Source organism: Rattus norvegicus, chromosome 10 (assembly GCF_021556685.1).
Source record: "Rattus norvegicus strain SHRSP/BbbUtx chromosome 10, alternate assembly SHRSP_T2T, whole genome shotgun sequence".
Taxonomy (NCBI): Eukaryota; Metazoa; Chordata; class Mammalia; order Rodentia; family Muridae; genus Rattus; species Rattus norvegicus.
The window spans coordinates 55,792,804-55,818,429 of NC_141543.1; the positions used below are offsets into that span (position 1 = coordinate 55,792,804).

Below are 25,626 nucleotides of genomic sequence, written 5' to 3' on the forward strand. Positions count from 1 at the left end.
CCTCAGGTGTCAGGCGATGGTGACAACTAGGTGTTTGCTTTGTTTCCCCTTCCTGAACATGGTGACCGCACCCAGGGTAGGACTGCATGGATCAGCATTGATTTTCCTGCGATCCTTATCTCCTGCACACTAGAACATAAAGCCATCCACAGGGCAGAATCAAACCGCTCCTTAACGAAAATAGGAACAGCTAGATGATACCTCTCGTGTCTACAAAGGACACTGTGTGTGTGCTCTGTGAAGTTATGGAATCGCCTGGCCTTAGAGCGGTGGTTCTCAACCTGTGGGTGTTAGATCTCCTGTATATTAGATATTTACATTATGCTTCAGAACAGTAGCAAAATTACAGTTATAAAGTAGCAATGAAATAACTTTATGGCTGGGTGGGGGGCACACCACAGCATGAGGAACTGTATTAAACGGTCACAGCATCAGGAAGGTTGAGAACCACTGCCTTAGAGTCAGGTAGGAATGGCACGGGTGAGTCTGGAGCCCCAATTTTGAGAATGGCTGGATGGCTGCTCAAAATGGCCTGATGAAAAGCTGGGGTGTGTGCATGAATGCTTGTGTGCAGTGTGTGTGTGTGTTTTAGAAAGATTTTTATTTTATTTCATTAATTTATTTTTGGAGATGCTTTTTTGTTTTTGTTGTTGTTTGTTTGTTTGTTTGTTTGTTTGAGACAGGGTTTCTCTGTGTAACCCTGGCTATCCTGAAACTCACTCTGTAGAACAGGGTGGTCTCAAAATCAGAGCTCCTGTCCCGAATGTTAGGGCTAAAGGTTTGTGCCTCCACGGCCCAGCTTGGGAGAGGTTTTTTAAGGGGCTTAGCCAGTACAGAGACACGGAAATACAAAAATGACCTCCCACTAGGCAGGTCCTACTTGATGACTTATGCAGCCTTACCTTGGAGAATGTGCATATTAACCAGGCTGGCACGGTCCGATCTGTTTCTGACCTTGCGCCTCAGAGAGTCTTCAGTCTGTGGAACAACCACACAGAGAATTGCACTAGTTTTAACTTTCAAAAAGTCTCAGTTTCTCTCAAAGAGAAAACTGTACTCCTTGAACGACAAGTGGAAAGTACCCCTTTCTCCCACGTTTCCACAAAGAAACAAAGACTCTTAGTATGAGAAAGAACGGCAGAGGGGTGAAAAGCTTGGGCCCAAGACAATGTCTGTAAACACAATGGCATTCTAGGTCTGGAGATGTTTTACTAGAATTGACCTCATTGCCTCTTAGAATCGTCTCTGAAGCAGCCGAGGTCAGAGATGAAATATTATAAACATGCTCTCCGATCTGACTCCATATAACCCTGGCCTCTGGTTTGGCAAAGTGTGAACCCTGCAAATTCGGGCTTTGGGAGGCACTTGGGGAGGGATGGTTTGCCACATCTCTGTCACGGAGGAGCTGTCTAAAGGGATGAGAGGCCTCGGATTCCTACGCCCAGGTTCTTCTCCCTCCCCATTCATGGTCTTCCATGACTGACAAGTATGTTGTTCACTATTCTGCAGGGCGAGGCACCACAGCCACTCACAAGCAACTTGGAAGAACTGCACAGCCTTGCTCTTCCCCTCTATCCACAGCCCGGCTACAAGGCTGCAAGCGACAGGCCAGAAAAGACACCAGTGTGTCTTTCCCAGCTTTCTGGAGGTACAGATGGCTCCTACAGCATATTTATACCACTGAGAACAGCAGGTATAGAAACCTAGTTATTATAAAGGTACCTAACGAGTATGTCAACTTTTGCTTTAAGTGAAACAAAAAAATGAAACAACCTGTTGCCTAAGTGAGAAGATTAATGAACATCATTCTTATGTTGCTTCAAATAAACCTCATCTCCAGACTTCACCTTCCTACTGAACACACATATGAGAAACTGACTCTTGCTAGGAACAACTGTACCAAAAGATAAATCAGTGAGAAGACCACCTTTCCTTCTCCTCTTAAGGATGTTTGACCTCTAGTATATTGTAGAGAAAGTATCTTGTGCATTGTCAATAAAAAGCCTATGGTCTATGGCTTAGGCAGGAAATAGAAGGTAGGACATTGGGGAACATAGAGTATTCTGGGATGGAGCCAGCTGAGGGAAGATTCACCCAGGAAGATGTAAGGAGATAGACACTTAGTAACCTGAGCAGAGGTAACCAGCCACGTGTCAGAATGTAGGCTAAAGTAAATGGGTCCTCTTAAGTTAGGATTCTAGTCAGAGGAGAGCCTAGCTATATGGCCAAGGTATTTGTAAATATATTTTGAATCTGAGTCTTATTTCTGAGAGTATGGGGCTGGAAGGAAGAATTGGAAAATAGCTTCAACAGTCTATCTTTGGTAATTGTCCTCTGATACCAAATGGTTAAAAACACTTTTTCTTAAGGTGACAACTAGGAGTCTTAAAGCTCACACATTAGATGTCATTTTCACACGTGTCTTTGGTTCATGGGAGTGAGAGTCCATATTGGTGTGAGGACAGGGACGTGGCCATTTGGAGATCACTGCACACACTCAGGCCTGCGTTTCAGCATTCATATCGACAGCCTGTCACCCACTTTCAGAAAAGGCAGTTTGCAAAATTTACCTTGGCACTATCCAGTTTTTTCCTCGGGTCATGGAACTCAGTTGGACTTTTCAGGGCTGTAACAGAAAGATAAAGAGGTGAGCAGAGGCTGGCGGGAGGCACGGTCGGCACTGCAGGGCTGCTGTGTGCTTGCTGAGCTAGGCACAGTCTGGAAGTGATGGCTGCTATCAGACCACAAGCAACAAAGAAGAAAGGCCTGGAGGTCGCCAGCTGCCCGGAAGGCACACAAGACAGAGGAGGGCAGAACTCAGACCTAACCCAGGAGGAGCAGTAGAGGCAGGCTTTGCGACAGGAGGAGAGGTGGTGTAGGCAGGCCATGCCAAGTTCTGAGGAACCAGAGGGGCAGGGGATAGAGTGACACTAGTTTATGGGAGATACTAAGTGAGGTAACTCACATCCTCATTGACTTTTCTGTGCCCTTAGTTCTAAAAGCATGGTAGGTGGCTGCAGTCTGAGGTGCCTGGGGCATACTGGAGGAAGAGACTGTACTTTGGATGTAGGATGTGGTTGACCATGGGCAGCTGGTCCAATGAGGGTGTTGAGTGAGAAGCAGAGATTCATATATGAGGACTAGGAGGTTACCATGAAATCTAATCCCAACCCTAAACGAAATGCAATAACTGAGGTGCACAAAAATGGGTTGATGTGCGCGTGTGCGTGCGTGCATGTGTGTGTGTGTGTCCCTGTGCATACGTGCATATGTGCACGTGTGTCTGTACGCATAATTGCACGTTCAGTCCTGAAGATTGCACAGGAGGAAGCACAGCTCCCCTATAACCTGGTGGAGGTTAAGCCGACATGATCTGCCTAAGTACCGTAGTGGTGCTACAGTAGCTTCTATGTAGTGGCTGTTTGGGATGTTAACGAGTTATGCCCTATTAATTTCTCTGCCTCACTCCAACATTAACAATGTTGGCAAAAAGCCCAATTGTCCCAGGTGGTTGCTTGATACGTAGTTCGTTGACATTATTTCTTCTCACTTTGACTGGATCTAAAGGCCTTTTTCTTAAAGGAAAACGAATGAATATTTAGCTTGAATATAACATTTCACCCTGACCTGGATGTTGATTTTTTTCAGCTTCTGTTTGATTGTCAGTTTCAGTCATAAAGTGGGCTTCTCAGCCATATTTTACTGTAGGCACACCCTTTCTTCCTCGACTTTTCCTAGCCAAGGGATTCTGAGAAACAAGTGTTTATTACTATTGTGGTTATGCATTTCCTTCGACAGGAATCTGGGTACCCTTGTGAAGGAGGCTTGCCTTTTCTCACATTTGATCCCTGGAAATTTACATGGGGAATGTCTGGCGTGGCTCCCCCCTCACCAGGTTACCGGGTCACAGAGTCTACTTAGCCCTCTGAAGTGTGAGCTCTGCACCCATAGGTCTTTACCTCTGTCCCCTCACCCAGTGTTCGTGGAATTAAGCATTATGCGTTAGGTATGGTTAAATTACTTTCATCAGCAGTAAAGGAACTGACTCTGATCTTTACTAATGGTCAGGAAGAATAACGTGTGTTTTTCCTGGAAGGTCTCCCCAAAGGGCACAGGATGACAGCCTTCTACTATTGCCCACATCCTAAGCCAGATGTGTTTGTCTTATAAAATTCATTTTGTTATTATTGGGTATGCATTTGTATGTGTGCGGTGCACGTGGGGACATGTATGAGGAGGCACAAGTGTGGAAGTCAGAAGGCAACTTTGTGGGTGTGTCTGCTCTCTCCCTTCACCTTGGTGTGAGTTCTGAGCATTAGACTCACGCTGTCAGATTTGTGAAGAAAATGCCAGTAGCCCCTGTGCCTTTTGCTGGTCTTCTCAGTTGGTTCTAATTGGGTTTGAGACCTGAGAGGAATTTCCTGACTCTGCATCCTCGAGACTCTTCAGGTCTCACTCTTAGAGCCTGTCACTTCCTTGAGAAACGCTGACGTCCTCCCCCCCAAACACACCCCCAGCACTGGATTTTACAAAGCTACAATTCAGTACTATGTTGCTACCTCTCCTGTGGAGTGATTGACACAGTTGAAGTTTTCAGCTATGGTAGAAAGCTATGTTTGAGGTCTTGGGAAGAATACAAAGTGGTCTACATGCTGCCCCCATCAATAAATGCTCCCCTCAGAGTTTGCCGTGGGGGGTGGGTGTGTTATGGGGCACTAGCTTGAGGTCACACTGTGGAAAGCTCCCCTGCAGTGGCCCTGGGGTTGAGATTTGCCTTCTTTGTGACTCCGGAGAATGTGGGCTCTAGCCATTTCCCCTCCAGGCCTCCAAAAATCATAATGCCTCCCTCAGTTGGTTTTTGTTTTTTTTTTTTTTTGTTTTTTTTAATACACAAAGGACCACTTTTGCTGCCAGCCCAAGGAGTATCAAATGGCAAAATTTCGTATTTAAAGGACAATGACATTTAAGATGGAAAAGGAATTTGGATTTCTAAATTAAAAAAATAAGTCCATGTGATTTCAAATTAGAATTGGACTATAAATCCAGTCAGCCACACATCTGACTTGTTCCCCCTGGAGGAAGATTAATCGTTCCTCGCAGGGGAATTCACGTTCTCGCCTCGGCGTTCAGTCGCAGGCTATTCCTATTTCTGTCCCTACAGCTCCAGCTAATTTGGGTCAGCTGTGTGGATAAACATTCGCCTAGATAAGAACAGGCCTCCTGCAGTCTCTCTGTTCCACTCTGACTTCAGGCCTCCAAAGGGATGCCATGAGGAGGAGGCCGGGGATTCTGAGAACTCATTTAAGGCCAAAGAGGGCTGTTTTGCACAAGGCGGGGCTCCGGTGTTGATTGACAGCCCAGGAGGCATGTCGCTGACTCTCCTCTAGGGAATCTCTCAGGGCCAGGCCCAAGGAGAACTCCTAGTACTTTATATTAACACTACTGACTAGAGAAAGAGGCAGATGCCAAGGGCTACATTGGGTCATGCCTCAGTTTTACGTGCAGGCCCAGGGACCCGCCATTCCCAGCATCATTTGGGAGACTGTTAAGAGACATTCCAACCCTTCTACCTCTGAACCATAGCCTCTAAAGTTCTAGGGGTGAAGCATAGAAACACGGTTTTGAACAAATCCTCCACATGATGTCGATGCCCAGCTTTAAGAACGTGGGTGGAGCTTGTAAAGCCAGGACAACCTCCTGTGGAGGGTTCTGATGGAAACAGTGAGCTGTAGAGAGAAGCGCTGGATGGGGCTTGTCACTGGCTGGTTTTCAGTACTGTACAAAATAAATAAATAAACGAAGGAAGTGGCAGAGTCAGCCCCAAGGATGCTCAGGTAAATAACACCACCTCTCTTGTCATTGCTGCGGGGAGTCATAGCAATGTAGGTTAAAAATGCTAGCTCCTGTGGAAAAGCATTTGATCATTTATTACTTGAAATTAGAGACATGAATTAATAATATTTAGTAGGGTATGCGTATGGATGTTTCACCTGCGTGTATGCCTGTGTACCATGTATGTGCCTGGTGCTTGTAGAAGCCAGAAAAGGGTATTAAATCCCCTGGAACTGGAGCTATAGATAGTTGTGTGCTACCATATGGGTGCTGGGAATTGGACGTAGGTCCTCTGGTAGAGTAGCCCAATACGTCTTAGTTGCTGAGCCAGTCTTCAGCCCTCTACTGGACGGTTCTCTATGGGAGGAGATAGAGTTATTTCATACATGAGACTGGAGATGCTGTGTGATCAAAGGTATCCTGGGTACCTGAGAATATAGGAACTAATTAATTGAGGCTTCTCCTTGATGGTATAACCTTGAGCTAATCCAGTAGGTTTTCCGCACTTTGGCTTCCCACTTATGAAATGGACTTCATAGTGTTTACTCACTCTGCTTTGCTTGTAAGGCACAGCAGACCTTGAGTACGTGGTCCCCTTGAGCAACCAGGGTACAGGCTACATGTAGATGATAACAACTTGGAAATTATTTTCTATGTATCTATCTGTCATCTATGTCTATTTCTATATCTCTCGAGGGAAACTGGGTAATAAACTGCTTATTCTGTGCCAAAATTATCATTTTAAGTGTTTGAAAACAATGTATTTGCTCAGTGTAGCTGGTGGCATTTAAGATCTGTCTTGCACATGTATAGAGTTTGACCCAACATGCAATACTTCGGAATTTCTCCCCTACTGGCTATAAAGACAAATTCAAAGCCAGTCTTTAAGTAGACTGGTTTTCTACTTTTTTAAGAAACAGGCAACTGGGAAACTGAAGGAGAGATAAAGGACGAAGGAGAAGTCAGAATTGATCCAGCTTTGCATGACAGTTCAGGGTGCCTTTCCCTAGTTCTGGGGTGGGGCAGAGAGATGTTAGGGAGAAAGGAAGAGGCAGACAGATTAATCCCCTCGTGCCGTGTTCTGCTCAGGCAGCCAGTCGTGTGTGGTAGGTGATGTGGGGGAGAAGCCAAGTCAGCTGATGCACTGAGGAAAGGCAGAGATTCTATTCAGCGAATGTCTCAAAAACTATGGTGAGGCTGCGTGGGGAGTGGACGTGGGGATGGCCCGTCCTTCTTCTGGCTATTCGGGAGTGCCACAGAGTTCAGGGGTTTACCAAGGCTTTGCAGTAAGTATGTGGCTGATGTAGCTTGGATTAGTCTGCAAAACAAATAAAGGCAGCACCATTCATAGACAGCTCCTTGTATTCTTGAAATTCATTTACATTGATCAGATCATTGGACTAAAGCTGCCCAGAAATCCCACTCTAGGCAGAGGTGGCTTTATCTGAAACCGTAAATACAGACTGACCTCTCTGGTCCCCAGGTCCTTTAAAACCCATTCCAGTTCCTTTCCTTTTCTCTTCCATCCCAGGAAGATAGCTGTATTCCTGTACATTCTGAGCTTGCTCCCCATTACATGCTCTTTAGTATCGGAGGAAGAGGGAACACTGGGATTCCTCCTTCAAATCCCCAGGTACCCACATTCCTCATGGGTCCCATACTTTCCCCAAGTTATCAATAGAAACAGTGATATGGGGCTACTTGGAGCTCCTTATAGCCTGCAAGTCCACTGACACAGAGACTGTGTCTGATTCCCATGTGTATGCCCTACATATAGCCTTACTCCTAATAGATGCTCGTAGCTCTATGAACGTTTTAGTGTATCTAGTTATGAAGGCTGAGAATCTTTTATCTGAGGGCTTTTGAAGGGGTCAGAACAAGATGGAGCCATTGAAGCCATTGAATCAAAGACTGGAGCAAGCCCAAGTCAGACCAAAGCCTAGCACAGAGATGAGAGTAGCACACAGAAACTTCATATCTAGCACGGGAGTGATTGGCAACTGGTAGCTGCTGGGAGAGGAGAGACAGTTCTCTCCAAGACTGTAGCCCCTTACCCATTCAAGAACGTTTGAGCATCACAAATTGGTCTTTATGAGTCTAGATAAAACAGCATGAAGTTGGTTGGCTAGAGAAGCTGGGGTGTTTCTGGGAAGAGTTAGAGGAGGGAAAGTGATTATAAACAAAACCTTTAATGCACCTATCAAAGAAATAATAAAATGTTTAAAAATAAAAGGTATCTGCCATGGGTGAGTGATTCTCAGTGCAAGAAGTACAGGGAAGAAATAGATATGAAAACAATGGGTACCCTTGATGTTTCCAAGGAAACAGAGACCCTGATCTTGAGCCTGCAGGCCACTGAAGACATCCTTCCAAACCCAAGCTTCCATGGAGGATCAGGCAGTTCCATTTTGAGAATCATATGTGGATCCCAGAGATAAGTCTAAATAATAAAGCTTTAGATTCCATGGCTGTTTGAAAGTATGAGCTTCGCAGCTCACTGTGGAAGCTAACTTAGGGTATGGCTCAGCCTCCCACTCGGGGTCCAAGAACACCTTTCCCATTATTTAAGTTGTTCTAAGGTTGCATATCGACCTAAGAAGACATCTGTCTTCACTGCTGTTCAAAAGATGATGTGTTGAATTTCATTCAAAGCACCAGAAAAGCTGGAAACCTAAATTTATACAAGCGGGGACAAAGTGAGTGCTTTTTAAAGTGACTGGAGGGATTGAAAAAATAAACCATGTTGTTGTTACTGGTGTGGACTGTTTGTTACTTAGCAGTGACCTCACAGCCTGCCTGCCCAACGCATGGCAATGAAAAAGGAAGAAGGGGATTGAGCTCTGTCAAGCTAGATTGGAAAAGGAAGAAGGGGATTGAGCTCTGTCAAGCTAGATGGGCTAGCCAACTGGAAGGTATACCTTAGTCCATTGAGGTCAGAGAGGAGAAACCTTAGAGTTTAATCATCACTTTGAGAAGAAAAAGTGGGATCTGTCCAAGGCTAGGTAGTGGAGTTTGTCATTCAAACTTGGTCACAGTAATACATCTCATCGAGACCATTGGTCATTCTTCACCTTTTCCTACAGGGTCTTCACAGTACTCAAGATGGAAGCCAGGGTCTTTGGGGCACGAGAGGTGTCTACTCTGTTATGAGTTACACCTCAGCTTTCTACTTGAATATTTTTAGTCACAATGACTTAAGTTCTTACAATGTAAAGTGATTTCTCTTAAACATGTGAGGAAAAGGGTTTCTGTAGGGCCTGAGCATCACAGGTAGAAAGGGGGTCTAGTCTCTGTGGGCACTGGACATCACTGGTTCTGACCTCAAGTCTGCCATATTAAGAAAGGGTTGACATCTCTGCAGTTACCAGACTCTGGAGACAACCAAATATAAAAACCAAAGAAACAAACAAAACCAACCAATCAACCAACCAAAACAACAACAACAACCAACCAACCAACCAACCCAACCAACCAACAAATGAATGAACAAAAACTCAGAAGAGATTCTGCCAAAGCATGGTAGGTGCTCCCCTTAACCATATATGTGACAATTTAGAGCAACCCACTAACTTGGCCATTGGTTTTATGTGTAGACAATTTATAGTAAGTTGTAAAGCTTTCAGAGAAAATTATAGCTACTTTGCATCACAGGCAAGGTAAGGTTTTACAAAATAATCTCATTTTCTAATACTTAAATCTTGTAAGTTAAAGTGAGACGGACCCTGGGCAGCCTGGATCTGCTCTAGGACATCTGCAAACTCTTTCAGGCCTTCCCCTTAATCTTTATGAATGTTAAGGAGGGGTAAGAATTTGACCACCTTGAGTACGTCTCGAATGTCTGCTGAAGAAAACTCTGCTCTAGTGAAGAATCCTAGAGGCTTCTAAGGAAAACAAGGAGAGGCCCAGGGAGTGGGCACAGACTATCAACACTGTCTTGGCCAGCAGATATATATATATATATATATATGGTTTTTCTTAAAATTTAAAGCCTTAGGGAGAAAATCACAGTATTAGCAGATCTTTGGGGACTGTTAACTTTTTGGTTTTTGTTTTCTCCCCCTTCCCTTCCTGTTCCTTTAAAACAAACAAACAAACAAATTCAAAACATTAAAATAATAGAATAAATTCTACTGTGGCAGACTGTGGGACCCCACTGAATCAGTTACTGTCACCTTTTCCCCTAGCATTCTGAGTCTCTCCAATGGACCATCTTGCCCATTTTTGTGTGCTTCTCTGTGCCTGGCTCTGGACTCTGTACACAGTTAATAACAAAATGTGTTAAAGAAGACTGACTGCCAGAGACCCCAAGCCTCATGGGTTTTCTCCTCTCACCACCATTTGCCTTTAGGCATGTGCCTGCCCTTGGTGCACTCCATGGCAGTTTAGTGTCCTATTATGAGTCTGAGCCTGCCAGCAGGGGAAGAGGGCTGGATTTTTCCTAGTTTTCTGAGGAAAGCTAAGAGGAACAGGTCCACCCACACAGGGTCTTCAGTTGTACGAGACACCTGAACATTTTTCTACATTAGGAGCTCTGTCCTTAGAAACTCTGCTTCCCAGGAAGTGGCTACAAACTATATCAACCCTTTATCTTTTGGTTAAGTTTCAAAGGCAATATTTCATTCTTTGCAGGACTTCCTGGACGCCCTGAAATTGTCTCAGTGACCCGATGGACTAGTCACAAATTCTCTGTAAGTGTTTTTAAAACATTTTGTTCATATCCACAATATTTCAGCCTGAAACTTTCAAGAAGAAAACATCACATCTCTGTTTTGTTCCTCCTCATGAAGAGATGATTGACCTAACCCACCCAACACAAGAAGTGTGGTTTGAACTACATCCCCAGGATCATCGCTGTCTTTGCCTGCAATTGCTTACTCATTCTGTGGAGTCCAGCCTCAGCCTCAGCATTCAGGCATGGGCAGTGAATTTTCTTGTAAAACAGTGGTGACCTCAGACGGACTAAAAGGTTCAGGTGTGTGTGTGTGTGTGTGTGTGTGTGTGTGTGTGTGTGTGTGTGTGTGTGTGTATGTATGTTTGAGAAAGAGAGAGAGAGATGGAGAGAGAGAGAGAGAGAGAGAGAGAGAGATGGAGAGAGAGAGAGAGAGAGAGAGAGAGAGAGAGAGATGGAGAGAGAGAGATATTCATCTACTTTTGCAAAAGCGAGGACAGGGAGACAGTGCTGAGCTTTGAGGGTCTGGACTTTTCTGCCATGACCAATCTCAGATCCCTGTCTTCTATCTTCCTCACTTCAGGGGTGCTGACCAGGCTAAAACACCAGACAGGAGCTTGCTGCCTTCTTCCCCAGCAGAACAGTGTTGAGATTACAGGGCCATCTGTCCCTTCCGTGCTCAGGAAAAACCGCTAAAACGCTTTGATCCAAAGCTCCCTGCTGTTGACCATTTGCAGGCTTAGTTATTAAGGAGGCTACTTTTAAATTGCAGAAGCAAGAGGCTTTGAGAGTCTCAGTTCCAGGCTCTAGTATTCATCCGTAGTAATCACTGTCTGTCAACAATCTGAATGCTGTGTGCTCCACCCTGATGCGTGGTGTGACAGTATTGCACAACCATCCGGATTTCTGCAGGTGTCATTATCAATAGTGACGTTTTTAATTCTATTTGGAGAGTTAATAGGACGTGGAAGGATTTGAACTGTGATTTAATGGGTCCAGAATACCTTTCCCTATACTTTACTAGATAACCAAGATTTAGTGTTAGTTGTTAGAAAATTTCAAATTGTCTCCTAAAACCAACGATAATCCTGTTTTGACCCACTTTTGGGGAAGTAGTTCAAAATACTGCTTATGTGCAAACAGTATTACAACTGGATCTTCAAGAAAGGAATTAGTTGACAACATTCAATTAATTGTGGACTTAAATAGCCGAACTCAAATCAAAAAGATAGACATACATACACACCAACACACACACAGACACATACGCGCGCGCGTGCGCGCGCACACACACACACACACACACACACACACACATACACACACAGAGAGAGAGAGAGAGAGAGAGAGAGAGAGAGAGAGAGAGAGAGAAGAGAGAGCGAGCCTACATTTGGTACTTCTAGAAGTTTCGAAAGTAGAAGAGCCAGGGATGCCCATCATAAACTCAGTTGATCCTGAGAGTAAATCTACCATATTGGAATCCTAGGAATTACCTCTGTGTAGATGAAGAGAGTTGGGCAAAACATGCACTGTATAGATTTCTGCAAATACAGATTCCGAGGGCTCTTGGGTGAGAGATACACTGACTTAGACTAATTGATCTCTAGTTACTTCCTATCTCCCAGATATCACAATGCTGACCAAATGAGAAAGGACTGTGGGTACTCACGTGGTATTAAGCCTTGGTTAGCCAGCTGCTCCTGGGTCCTTCTCTGTTGAAGCCGTAACTGTAAGACTTGGAAAAGGAAGCACAAGCTTGTGAGTTGGGCTAGAAGGAACACAGCCACAGGTTTTCATCATACCATCCTTCTGGTTTAATGTCCAGGACAGCTTTAAACGGTATTGTGAAGTACACTTTCATATCTGTGGCAGTCAAAGAGAGGCATGAGAGGAGCAGGAAGCTGCTGGTGCTTCGACTCTCCAGAAGCTAGAATACTGGGCTCCTTTGAAGAGACTGGTACTTCCCCAGCACAGCATCTCCCTCTCTCCACTGCACTGTATGCTCTCTATGCTATTTGGGTGGTAGCCCATGATGTAAAAGGGGAGGTAAAGCAAAGAAAACATAGGCCCTGAAGTCCCATTAGAACCCAGATCACATCTCTACCCCTTAATGGATGGGCACTCGGGCACAGTGCTTAATCTCCTGGATCTTCAGATTTCCCATTTGTTATAGGAGTCACACCTACCTGTCCGAGTTGCTATAAAGCCTGATAAAATAAATGCTTGCATACAGCTTAGCAGAGTGCCTGTCAGCAATGCTAATACTAGGAGAATCTGGAATTCTTATGGAAATTTAAAGGTTATTGGGATTTTGTTTCTCTTAGGAAAAAACATTATAAGTTACCCAAACATTATATTATGTACATGCATTAGACATTCATGACACAAAGATTATACATAAACCATGGACCTGTAACTGTTAACATTGAATAGTATGGGATTGTTACATATTGAGTAGAATAAATACAATTTTTTCCACTCTGTCGCCCAAACACATTCTGCCTTTGGAAATTCAGCTTTCCCCTAATGAATATTTTAGAATCTTAGGAAGATTCTAGTTTTCCATTATGGTCCTTGGCTTAAGTTGTTGGGAATAAGTTTCCATCACTGTGACAAATACCTGACATACACCCTGTGGAGAGGAAGGACTTGTTTGGCTTGAACATTCAGAGGTTAAGTCAACAGTAATCATACACAGACAATTAAAACAGCAAATAAAAAATTACTTGATAATTAAAAACAGTAAACACTGAACAAAGCACACATACACATACTGTATACATAGGCACACATACACCACACATTCATGCATACACAAATACACACACACATCGCACACACATATACACACATACACACACATCACACATGCACATACACACATACCAAACACATACACATGTATAAATGCATGTATCATAACGCACACATGTACATGCCACACACATATTCACATACATGTGTATACACATGAACACACACACGCGCACACACACACACACACACACACACACACACACACACACACACACGACCCAAAAAACAGCAAACATTAAACATTGCAGAGGGGACCAGAGCTTGGAGAAACAACTTGACTTCAGATTCCTACTCTGGAGGCTTAGACTTGAAAGTGGCTGTAGTGAGAATGTGACAGTCACAGATAACTAAAACTCCAGAAGCAAATCAAAGTGCAGGCTTCTGGTCAGAGGCATGAGGGGTGGTGGCCTGCTAAGTGCTGCCAGGGGGAGATGGAAAAATCAAGCAAGAGAACAGTAAGATTGGGGGCGGGGGATGGCAGCTAGCTTGTGAGCATCCCTAAGCCCCTAGTTTCACACTTACTCCTATGGGTCCAATGGAACAGTCTCTCCACAGATGGGCAGGAGCCAGCTTCCATTGCCTCTCTGTGGCTTAATTGTCTACTACAATAGCAGAAAAATATGCAGATTCTGACAGACTTCAGGGTTCTATAGTATATGGCTTGTCCAATGTCCTGGGAACCACTTAAGACTACTCTATACACAAAGAAACAAGTCATCTTAACCAATGCTAAGTGGAAAAGGCGAAGTAAAATAAACCCAGATGCTGATGTGGGCATGACCCTAGTATTGGGATTCCCAGACAAGGCTTTTAAAGGGGTGATTTTCAACCAGGTTCAATAAAGCTAAAGAAGCGATGGTCAGAAAGGATGGATAAGGTGAGCAACAGCCTGCAAGTAAAAGGAAACAAAGATCAGCAAATACTGAAGAGCCCGTAAGTTCGGAGGCACACCAAACTGAAGGAGGAAAACAGGGGGTTAAGTGAGCAGACTCTAAGGGGTGTGTCCAAACATCTGACTGAGGGATTAAGAGTGCCCCCAGAAGGTTGAGCAGCAGAAGGAAGGGTAAGGGGTCATCGCCTCTAGGGAGGCAATGTCAACTTGAGTAGCCAGGCTTCTCATCAGAACTCCAGGAAGACGCAAGGAAGATTAAAACAAAACCCAGAAGCTCCCAGCCTGAGGAGAAAGAAAGCACCCTGCCTGAAGGGAGGTGGGGTGGGTGATTCCCAAGGAAGGAAAATGATGCAATCATCTGCTAGCTCACGCTGCTTCGAGAATTGATTATGGAAAGCAAGGCTGAAAGGAAACCTAGATCGTCAGGAGTAAGAATATTAGAAGCACTGGTGATCTAGATAAACATTTCAGATTTACCCCCTTTCTAGTCATTTAAAAAAACCTATGACACAAGAGAGAAAGACTGAGCACTGCCTGGTGGGGTTCCCAAGGCACATGGATGTCTTGCAGACCAGCTGTAGGGCATAACATCTCTGCTCTCCTTTGGGTCCTGAGCTTCCCACAAAGATCCTCAGGGCCAAGGTCAGGCCTGAGCTCTTGGGAAGAGGCAGGTAGTTAGAAAGTAGAGCCTAGTAAGGAAGTTGGGGCACTGGGGGTGTGACCTTGGACCAAGTATTGGGCCTCTGGTCCCTTCTGTCTTTTTCGTTTTCTGTTGTTTGAGATGTGTGTTCCCCACCCCTGCCACATTCCCCTATCATGCTATGCTACCTTGATACAGGCTCGAGGCAACTGGGTCAATGGATCGTGCAGGGTCTAGGAAAGGAATGGACTCCAGTAAATTGTCTTCTGACCTTCACACGCATGCAAGACAAATAAAGGGCTCTCCCCTCCCTCTCTGCATACATTCAAGACAAATAAATATAACTAAAACATTTTAAAATGTGGTGTATTAGAGTTATGAAATGGACAGTCATTAGTAAGACATAGCAACATGAGTGGGCCATCTCTTAACATTTGATTAAGCTAGATGAAAAAATAAAAATCACCAGCAGCTCAGAGGGGTTGAACAGTGTGTGTGATCTTATCCGAATTGACTTACATCTTGACTTCGTTGCAGAGAGCCCCCCGGAAGAGTGCATGAGTCTTTTGAAGTGCATGCTGTACATCACAGAGTTACCCTGGGCAAGAGGCCTCACCAACCTCAGACGGGCTTAGCTCACTCACTGTGTGCTCTCTGATCAGAGTGGGATTAATTAGCAATCAGGAGCAATATGTTACTAGGGAAAATATTTGGCTATACACTTTAAATAATCCACAGGCCAAGCGAAAACAAAGATCACAAGGAAAATTCAAAATATTTTGATGTGCATAACCATCAGTAGAGGGTGTAATTTATGGAAAACAGCAAGCACCGTGGTCAAAGGGGAACTTAGCTTGATAGGATCATGTGGGAAAAGAAGAAGGGCTGAATCAGGTCAGTGACCTACGACTCTACCTTAAGATAGAACAAGGAGGATGCCCCAGATCATACAATAATATTGGAGATTAAAGGAGTGTGGTGGTTTGAATGAAAATGGCCCCATAGGCTCATGCATTTGCATGCTCAGTCCCTACTTGGTAGCACTGTTTGGAAAGGACTAGGAGGCACTGCCTTGTTGGAGGAGGCCAGTCACTGGGAGTGGGCTTTGAGGTTTTCAAAAGCCCATACCAGACTCAGTCTCACTGTCTTTCTGTTTCTGTCTCTGTGTCTCTGTCTCTCTCCCTCTCTTGCTCCCCATCCCCCCACCTTGCATGTTCCCTGTGGATCGGGAGTTAAAGTTCCCAGCTACTGTTCTGCATGCTGTTTGCCCACTGCCCTGCTCCCTGCCATGGTAACAAAGGTCTAATTATTCCTCTGACACTGTAAGCAAGCCCTACAATTAAGAGCTTTTCTTATAGAACAGTTTCCTTGGTCAGGGCCTCCCGTCCAGGCAGTAGAACAATGACCTAGACAAGCAGAGATCTTTAAAAGAGAAAACAGATACAGAGTAGAGAAACCTAGCAAAGTTAAAAGCAGATCCCAAGAACAGGCTCATGAAATCAGCCAATTCCTGTCTAGGCTGCTGAAGAAAAGGGAAACCGGGTAAAATGGACCTATAATGTTAGAAATAAGAAGTGGAATATAACTACATATCATAGACATTAGAAAGATAATAAGAAACTATCATTAAAGATTTGTGTTGGGGTTGGGGATTTAGCTCAGTGGTAGAGCGCTTGCCTAGGAAGCGAAGGCCCTGGGTTCGGTCCCCAGCTCCGAAAAAAACAACCAAAAAAAAAAAAAAAAGATTTGTGTTATAATTGTAGCAATTCAAAGAAATGAACAAATTTCTTGAAAACTACAAAACTGATATAAACAAAAATTCTGAATAACATTTTTTTAAAAATAAATCTTATTGATCATCAAAACCTCACCCACTCTGCATACTGAAAAACACCTCTAGGCCTACAGAATTTTGATGGTGGTGTTTTTTTTCAAATGTTGCTATAAGGATACATTATGTGAGGGGCTAGAGAGATAACTTTGTAGTTAAGAGCACTTACTGCTCTTGGAAGACTCCTGAGTTTGGCTCCCAGAACAATATAGTGGCCTACAACCATCTCTAACTCCAGTTCCTGCCTTCCCCCTCTGACTTCTACATGCATATGGCACACACACACACACACACACACACACACACACACACACACACACCAATTAAGTTAAATAGGAAATACATTTTTAACAAATTGATTATTTTCCAAGTTGTCCACCAGATATTCATTCCTGCAACTAGAAATAAGAGTACTTTCTGCTCCTGTGGTCCCTGGGTTTTGGCAATTTTGTCTTTTAACATCCTGGATTTTAAGCTAACAAAGAAGAGTTTTGAGCACTCTTCGCTAAGATCAGCATGTCAGAAGGCTGTTTCAGTTCTCTGAGCATTAAGTTATTCTGACCAGGACTGAGTTCACGGCAGACATTAGACTAGAAACAGAAGAGAAGAATCTAGACAAGGAAGCAGCACGAGTTGGCCTGAAGGAGAGAAACACGGTTTAATCTCTAAAGACTGTTAGCGTGAGGTCCTCTGAGATCCCAAAGGAACTTGGGGGTTCCTTGATAGAAGAAACTAGAACAGCATATACACTCTTCCCTTGGGCATGGGCCATGGTGTACATTAGGTTCCCAAACAGAGCAAAGGCCTCCAGACTTTAAAAGCACTAATGCAGAAATCTGAAAATTCAAGAATTCTGAGAATGTGCATTAGAGTTATCATGGAGTTGATGGAGTAATCTGAAAAGTGTGATAAGCTTAATTTTAGACAATCTGAGTTTTGGAGGTCCCTGTAAATCATAAACAAGGCACCTTACTGTCACTTACAGGGCTTGAGAACGTTCAGAGGTCAAGTCTAGGATACTGACTTTGGGTATCATCTTGGAATAGGCTACAGCATGAACGTTTTAGCTGAATTCCTAAAGTAACAGGGATAGATTACCCATGGAAAGAGATAATAAAAAGAGAATAGTGACAAAATTGCACTGTTTCAAAAAAAGCCAGGAGGGCAAATTGACACTATGCACCTGTTACAATGTGCAACATTGTGACAGTTAACACCATTGGTTCCCATTTGCCAAATAATTTGCAGGTCCTTTTTTAAACATTCATGAAGACTGGAAGCATTGACCAATTAAAACAGCATGTGACTGCCTACTGTGTGGCAGGTACTGGGTCCTGTTAGCACACAGTGAGTAAGACAGGTGGTTTCTAGGTTCCTGGCTTGAACACAGTAGTTGGAGAGATAAACTCAATTTCCCTGAATAGAAGATCATTTTATTGCCAATCCTTTTCTATTGTCCTTAATTTGAAGTATTCTTCCTCGAACAGACTGGTTTTGAAGAGTTTTGTAAAGGTTCTGAAACTACAAAGTTGGATGTGTGTGTGTATGTGTGTGTGTGTATGTGTGTGTGTGTGTGTGTGTGTGAGAGAGAGAGAGAGAGAGAGAGAGAGAAACACACAGAGAGAGACAGAGACAGAGAGAGGGGGGAGGAGGAGAGAAAGAGGGAGGAGGAGGAGGGGAGAAGGAGAGGGATAGGGAGGGGGAGAAAGAATAGTTCTGCTGATGGGTCTATGAATTTTGTCAGGTTTTCAAAACTCCTTGGAGTCTTCAAATGTGACTAATCACTAAGTCAGACTTGACTCACATCTTCTGTGATCACTAGCGTGCTCTCTACTGGTTGTGTCCATGCAATGTTATTGAGTTACCATAAGGCTCAATTTGCATAGGGTTGCTTTGTACAGTGTGCTACAGGGTTCCTCTCCTCCTCCCATCTGATGGTTCCTCCACCCACCCACTCTCAAACAGTCTCTACACGGACTCCATCTCCACCAGTCTGTCTCTTCTGAAGCCTAATGGCAGACACAGCTTTGTCCCAGCTTTATGGCAATCTAGCACGGGGATCGGGGAAGGCTCACTGAGGCTGTAACTCTAATTTATCACGAAACATTTAATTGTGTGGTTTGCAAACCTTACAACCTATGTTTACTAAACACTTTTCTGTGTTCACTGATTTGTAATGCCTTCTTCATTTGGGAAAGTGTTAACACCAACCATGATCTGCTTCTGGGAGTTAAACTCTAAGGTGAGCTGGTTTGGGTCATGTACCACATCTTCTCAAGAGGCAAGAGTACTAAATATTTTCTGTTTTTAGGTGGTGAGCTAAGCCCTTACTTATTCCTGTAAATAACAGAATTGAGAGACAAGTCTATGTCGACACTGGAAGACAAAGGAATCTTAGCTCATAGGAACTAACCGATGGAATATGAAGAGGAGGAGGAGGAGGAGGAGGAGGAGGAGGAGGAGGAGGAGGAGGAGAAACAAAGAAATAAAAGAGAGCCATGGGCTCAGGCTCCTCCACTGTAAAGATGGATCTGGCTAGGGCTAACAGGGAAGCCAGTTGAGGTACTAGAGAAGGTCAACCTTTACTATGGAGTATGCTCCTGTTCGCATCATTTAAGGGGTTGGGCACAAGGGCTGGAACTGTTCATACAGTTGTGAGGATCACATTTGATATCTTGGGAGACACAGCTGGGCCCCAGACTATTACCAATGCCCTATGGAATCATGAATCCTTCATCGCCCGCGCACACCTTTCTAGTGGCTTTTCCTGTTTCACGTTATAATCCCCCCCCCCAAGCTTCAAAATGAGTCCCACTGACTGTGCCTTTCCTCTGCATGCCTATGACATTCTAACACAAATGGAGGGCGCGGTGTGAGTGTATGGCTGAGAACGGCCCAATCTGGAGGAGTGTCAAAGGAAAAGGAAAGAATCATACAGAAGGACAGAAGAATCGGTGGAAGAGTCCTTCTCCAGAGACAGACAAGAGGACTCTCATCAACAGAACGATGATAGGCCAATTGCCTCACGATCACAGGGTGGCTACTGTCAGTAAATCAGAGAGCAAGTGGTGGCAAGGGGAAGATGGGGCTCAGGCATGGCTAGTGTGACTGTGAAATTGGGCAGCTGCTGCAGAAAACATCAAAGCCTCAACTACAGAGTTAACCTGTGGTCCAGACAGGCTAATTCAGGTCATTTACTCAAAGAAGTCAAAGCAGGGATTTATACAGTCTTTTACATTTGTGTACATAGCAGAACTACTCACAATATCCAGAGAGTGGAAGCAACAGGCTTATCTGTTTGTATCTGATATGCTACTGATATGCTATTGCATATCAGTGGATAAGCCAATTGGCATGGTGTGTCAATACCTACAGAGAAAGGAAATTGTGACCCATGACACCACATAGATAAACCATCAAGATATTATCCTAACTGAGATGAGCCCATGCCCACAGATCATACACTATATAATTCTACTTTGTGAATGTCTGGTTTATATAGACTGGAGACAATACCTGTAGAATTATTATTTAACAAACGCACAGTCTTAGTTTGTAAAGAGGCAGGTGGTGGTGGTGGTGGTGGTGGTGGTGGTGGTGGTGGTGGTGGTGGTGGTGGGGGTGGTGGTGATGGTGGTAGTGATTACACAGCACCATGACTAGATTTAATGCTTCTTCCTTGTACACTTCAAATGATTAAGTCGATACATTTTATGCTATGTGTATTTTATTACAATTAAAATATATAAGTTTCAGATATCTAAATAAAGGTCAAATCAAAGCCAGAGAGATGACTGCTGCTAAGATGGCCAAGAGCACTGCTGCTTTTCCAGAGTACTTGAGTTCGGTTCCCAGAACCCACCCTGTAACTGCCAGATCCAGAGAGAGAGATGCCCCTTTTCTGACCTTTCTGGGCACATGTTCTCTGTCTGTCTGTCTCTGTCTCTCTTGTACACACACACACACACACACACACACACACACACACACACACACACACACACACAATTAAACATGAAATAACTCTTTTAAAAAGACATGTTCCATACACAGGCTGGACCTAGGCTTCCTGCATATATAACAGATGTACAGCTTGGTCTTCATGTGGGCCCCTAACAACTGGAGCAAAGGCTATCCCAAAAGCTGTTGCCTGTATGAGGGCTGCCTTATCTGGACTCAGTGGGAGAGGAAGTGCTTAGTCTCAAAGAGCATTGAAGTGGCAGGGTTGGGTTATACCCAGAAGGCTCCCCACCCTACCCAGAAGAGAAGGCTTGTGGGAGGGGATGATGGAGAGGGGGGCAGCGAACAGGATAGAAAGTAAATAAGTTATAAAAGCAAACGAACAAAAAGAGATGTTCCAGATCCTGGATCCTAGACTCCAGAAATGTGGGAAACAAACTTCTTTCTGTGGTTCACTTAACATCTTGTGGTGTTTTATTACACCAGTCCCCAAAACTAAGACATATTGTTAGTGTAGAGATGTCAAGTTAATACCGGGCTTGGGGGGCTTTAAGCTTGTATGTGATCAATGTAGTAAGCATCATGAGATCTCCTGCTTTTTCTGCTTTTTATTAGTAAGATGTCTCAATGTTTTCCCATGTTGTTAAAAACCCTTTAAAATACACTACTGTAAGAATGTCACCATGTTTTCTTCCTTCTTCTTTTACTTTCTCGCTGTCCTGTAAGTTGTTGAATGGCCATTGCAGGATATTTAGTTCATTCCCAAGTGCTTAAACTTTGTTTCTTTTGTTTCTTTACATTGATTTTTTTTAGGTTAGCACACAAAGTAATGGTTTTCATCATGGCCTCTCATTTTTTAAAACACTTGGCATGAAAAATTTTGGTTGGGTTAAAAAAAACCTACCAGAAATAAAATTACTAATTTACACAATAAGATTAGAAAAAGAAGAGGAATTTCAATTGTTGAACTTTAGTGCACAATCTGTGCTTCTAGATTTCTGAATGAATGTTGCAAAGAAAACTCACACTATTTACCATTAAAAAGGGAACGCACTTTCTTTGGAGTTACACTCCTGCCTGCAACCTTGTCCATTTTTCGGTGGTGCTGGCTAAAGGATTAGAACCAGGGCCTTATGCACTGACTGCTTTTCTAGTACTTTAAAGTATTTCTAGGGATGAGCCTAGAAGTAGAGTGATTTGGTCACAGAAAATGCAAAATTTGAAATCTTTTAGGTGATAGATCTCTCTAAAGGTGGTTCTGATTTTAAACTACAGTGTGTGCCTGGTCCTCGATGGTCTGTTGTCTGTCTTTTTCTTTTCTTTTCTTTTTCTTTCCACGTGGAAAGGTTTAATGAGAGAAGGAGAGGAGTAGAGGCTGGCCACTTGCATATGAAGGGAATTGGGGGAGGAGAATGGGGAGAGAAGGGACAAATGGGAAGAGGGGGAGAGGGCAAAAGAGCAAGAGTTCTTTTCCTTTCTTTCTTTTCTTTCTTTCTCTTCCTTCCATTCCCTTCCTCCCTCCCTCTCTCTCCCCCTCCCCCTCCCTTTCCCCTTCCCCCCCTCTCTCCCTCTTCTTCTCTCTCTTTTCTCATTGAGCCACTGTGGTCCTTGCAGCCTCTGAGGGTGAAGATCTGGCAGCTCACTGTCTCTTGTCTCCAGCCCAGAGCCACACCCAGGGTGAGCTTGCCAGAGCAATCTATCTGCCCCTGTGTGACTTCTCCTCCATGTTTAGCAAAGCTGGGAGTCTGGAGGTCAGACATCAGTCAGGTTACATCTCTCTAGTGTCTGTCACATGGCCTGTGTCACTTTGCAGAGCTCTGAAGCATCCAGCAGAAACTGTGCCACCCCAAGTCTGTGTTGCTTGGTGACATTGCCTTTCCTTCTGGGCACAGCAGTTGGTTAGCCCTGTTCCGGGGAGACTTTTTGTTCTCAAGTCTTCCCTTCAGCTTGCTGTGGCCACTGATGACCCTGGAGATCCTGGCAAGCCCTGGATGATCCACTGTAGCTAAAAATACGCCCAGCAGAGGGTTGCTTCTTGGCTCTCCTTTTCTCCACTTCTGAAAACAGCAGGTGTTTGCAGAACTATCAGCTCAGCTGTGCTGGTTTTAAGTAGCTAAGGAGAGAGAAGAATTCTGGGGTGTTTTATTCATGTCATCCCGGTGCTTTCTCTGAGAGCTTTCTCTGATGATAATGATGATGATGATGATGGTGATGGTGATGATGATGGTGGTGATGATGATATGATGATGAATGTTATATTGGTGGTGGTGGTGGTGGTGGTGATGGTGTGTGTGTGTGTGTGTGTGTGTGTGTGTGTGTGTGTGCAAGCAGGCACATGTGTGTACTATATACATGTGCTTGGTTGATTGCTGGAGTTTGAACCAAGACCTGGTTCAAACAGGCAAGAGCATACCGCTGAGCTATGGTTCTGCTATGTGGAAGTCAGTCTTCCTCAGCTTCCAGAACCAAAGTAATGTGCTGTCCACATTTGCACCATCATTAGAATTGGGAGTCCTGTGTAGGGCTCCAATTGCCCTTTATTCAGAACCTGGGGGCTCTCTAGACCTCGCTGCCAATTTGTTTTAGTGCTAGAGCAGTTATTGATAGATTACTCAGACTGCTGGGATATATTCCATGCCCGGTAGATAGGACCTTATATTATAATTTTCTTAAACTTTTTTTTTGCGTGTGTGTGAAGTATTTTGTCAGAATGTTTTTAAATGATCTTCAGGACAGAGTGACAGGTTCTAGCACTGCAAACACCTATGTCCCCAAAGCAGGGGAGCCATTTCCCTTAATGTTTTCTCATCAAAGAAGAGGTATAAATCCTACTTGGTCAGAGAAGTGGCTTCCTGCTGAATGACAATTCCGTGATGTATTCACGCACATGCAAGTCCGATACCTCAGGAGGGTAGGACTGGACTCTTGCACTCAGCTGGGGAGGACTGCGAGACCAAAGTCAACAAGCCTAAAGTTGTGAGCTGAGAGATGACACTTGTCTCTCCTCAGAAGGAAGAAGGGCCAGGTGTCATTGTGCTATCTCTTTAGGGTTTCAGTCAGAGAGGAATATCAGGAGCGATGGACAGTGTGACATTTTTCCTATCCCACAAGCACACCCCACTTCTATGAGCCAAAAACTGCTAGGCGAACTGTTCTGGTGGACAGAGGGAAGCAACGTGATGGTGTAAACGCAGTGGGCTGGAAGATCACGTCTGCCTGCACTCGGCTAGCTTAGGCAGTAACACTGGGTTATAATATTCTTGTCTTTAGAGCAGCATGACTAATAGAAGAAGCAGTAATGGGACCAGTGAGCTAACCTTTCCCCGAACTTCCAAGTTACCAAACACTTTATGCTGATGACCTGGCTTTATTGATACACTAACACATTTCCAAAAATTGGCACACACAGGTCTGAGGCAGGAGAATTGAGATTTTGGAGGCTGATATAGTGAGACCTTGTCTCAAAAAAAAATGGCTACAGAAGAAATATTCCCTGATTGTTTCTGGTTAGAAAAGCTGAGAAACGGATACCTCAGTCCACTGGAGATAGCAAACAGGGTCTTTCAAAAGAAACCTGCTTCTTAGACAGGGCCCTGGCTAAAGGCTGCTGTGCCCGGGAGCGGGACACACCATTCTAAGAAGCAGAAATGGAAGGCAAGGGTAACTCAGCTCACATATCAGGCTGGGAAGGAAGACAGGGGGTAAAGAGAGGGCGCTGGCTCATGGCCTCACCGTTCGCTTCCATTTCTCCCTTTCCCTGTCTTTGATAGTGATGATTTCTAGTAAGGAAGTTAAAGGGATTAGTCATCACCAAGAATGGGAAAACCTCAGTTTTGGAGAGAGAAGGTGGATATAAATTACCTTCGAGATCACCATGTGAGAATGGGCATTCTTATCTTACATCACAGCCCCTGAGCCCCAGAGGTTATCAGCAGCTCAGCTGTGGCTGTGAAAGTTCAGAAAGGACGAGTTCCCTAGTGAGATTTTGGACATTTAAACTCGACCTTATGGGCACAAGTCTCAAATAGAACTATTTGGATGTGAGAACATGAACTGTGGCCACACTACATTTTGTATGTGTGTGTCTTTTAAAGACTCACTGTATTTTATGTTTGCTGGCCTGTATGTGTATATGTGTAACCCACTCTCAGAGGCCATAAGAGGGCATCAGAGACCCTGGTGTCAAACAGTTATGATCTGCCAAATGGATGCTGGGAGCTGAACTCCACCTCCCTCCTGTTTTCTGTAAGAGCATCGATCTCTCCAGCCCTGTAATTTGTGTTTTAATTTAGCTCCCCATGTAGGGGGGAGAACTCTTTTTAAATATAGAATCAGGTGCCCATAGAACATTTGGCAAGTTTCATGCTACCTGCCTGGTTGGCAACTCGGTGTGAGAACGCTTGGCCCAGAATCACTGCCTACAGTGTCCCCATGGCAACAATCACAGAGGATGCCATTCTCCTCGGAGGAGCCCACAGGCAGCCAGAGAGCTGTTTTGAGGAACACAGGTGACATTCCCCCACCCTCGAGTCACTGGTAAGAGCACAAGGCTCCTGAGTGATCAGGCCGTACAGCATCACACGGAGTGGTTGCTATGGCTTTGGTGAGAAGTGTTGCTTTTCTGAGGACTGGAAAACACTTTATGTTCCAAGCCCATGCTCTCCCTCATTCCTGACAGAGTGGAAAATGTGCTTCCATGGCTGAAATGTTCTTCTTGAGTCTAGCCCAAAGATGACATTTTTAGGAAAGTTTGAGAAGAATCCTGTAGCTGTTACTGAGTCAGGGTAGTGGAAATGGATCCTGGCTATTTAAAGAGTTGTGTGCTACTGTTTGAAAATGTCACATTGCTAGGGAACAGGGGAGGGACGGAAAACTTTCCACTCGCTATCAACAAAGAAAGGTTGTTACCAAAAGCCAAACAATGGGCCAGAGTCCGTTACCTGGCTGACAGGAGGAGGAAGCTATGTCTCAATAAATGTGATACT

At 44.3% G+C, this 25,626-nt stretch overlaps 1 protein-coding gene across 5 annotated transcripts in view; it reads right to left on the reverse strand.

Annotated features, from left to right (window-relative positions):
- Window positions 1-25,626, reverse strand: part of Myocd (myocardin) — a 94,475-nt gene that overhangs the window by 46,469 nt on the left and 22,380 nt on the right. For 3 of the 5 annotated variants that reach the window (NM_182667.4, NM_001414232.2, XM_087569780.1), the window contains 3 exon segments: window positions 903-978; window positions 2,571-2,626; window positions 12,171-12,236. In NM_182667.4, the coding sequence (NP_872608.1) occupies window positions 903-978; window positions 2,571-2,626; window positions 12,171-12,236 (198 nt within the window). 5 annotated transcript variants of the gene reach the window in all.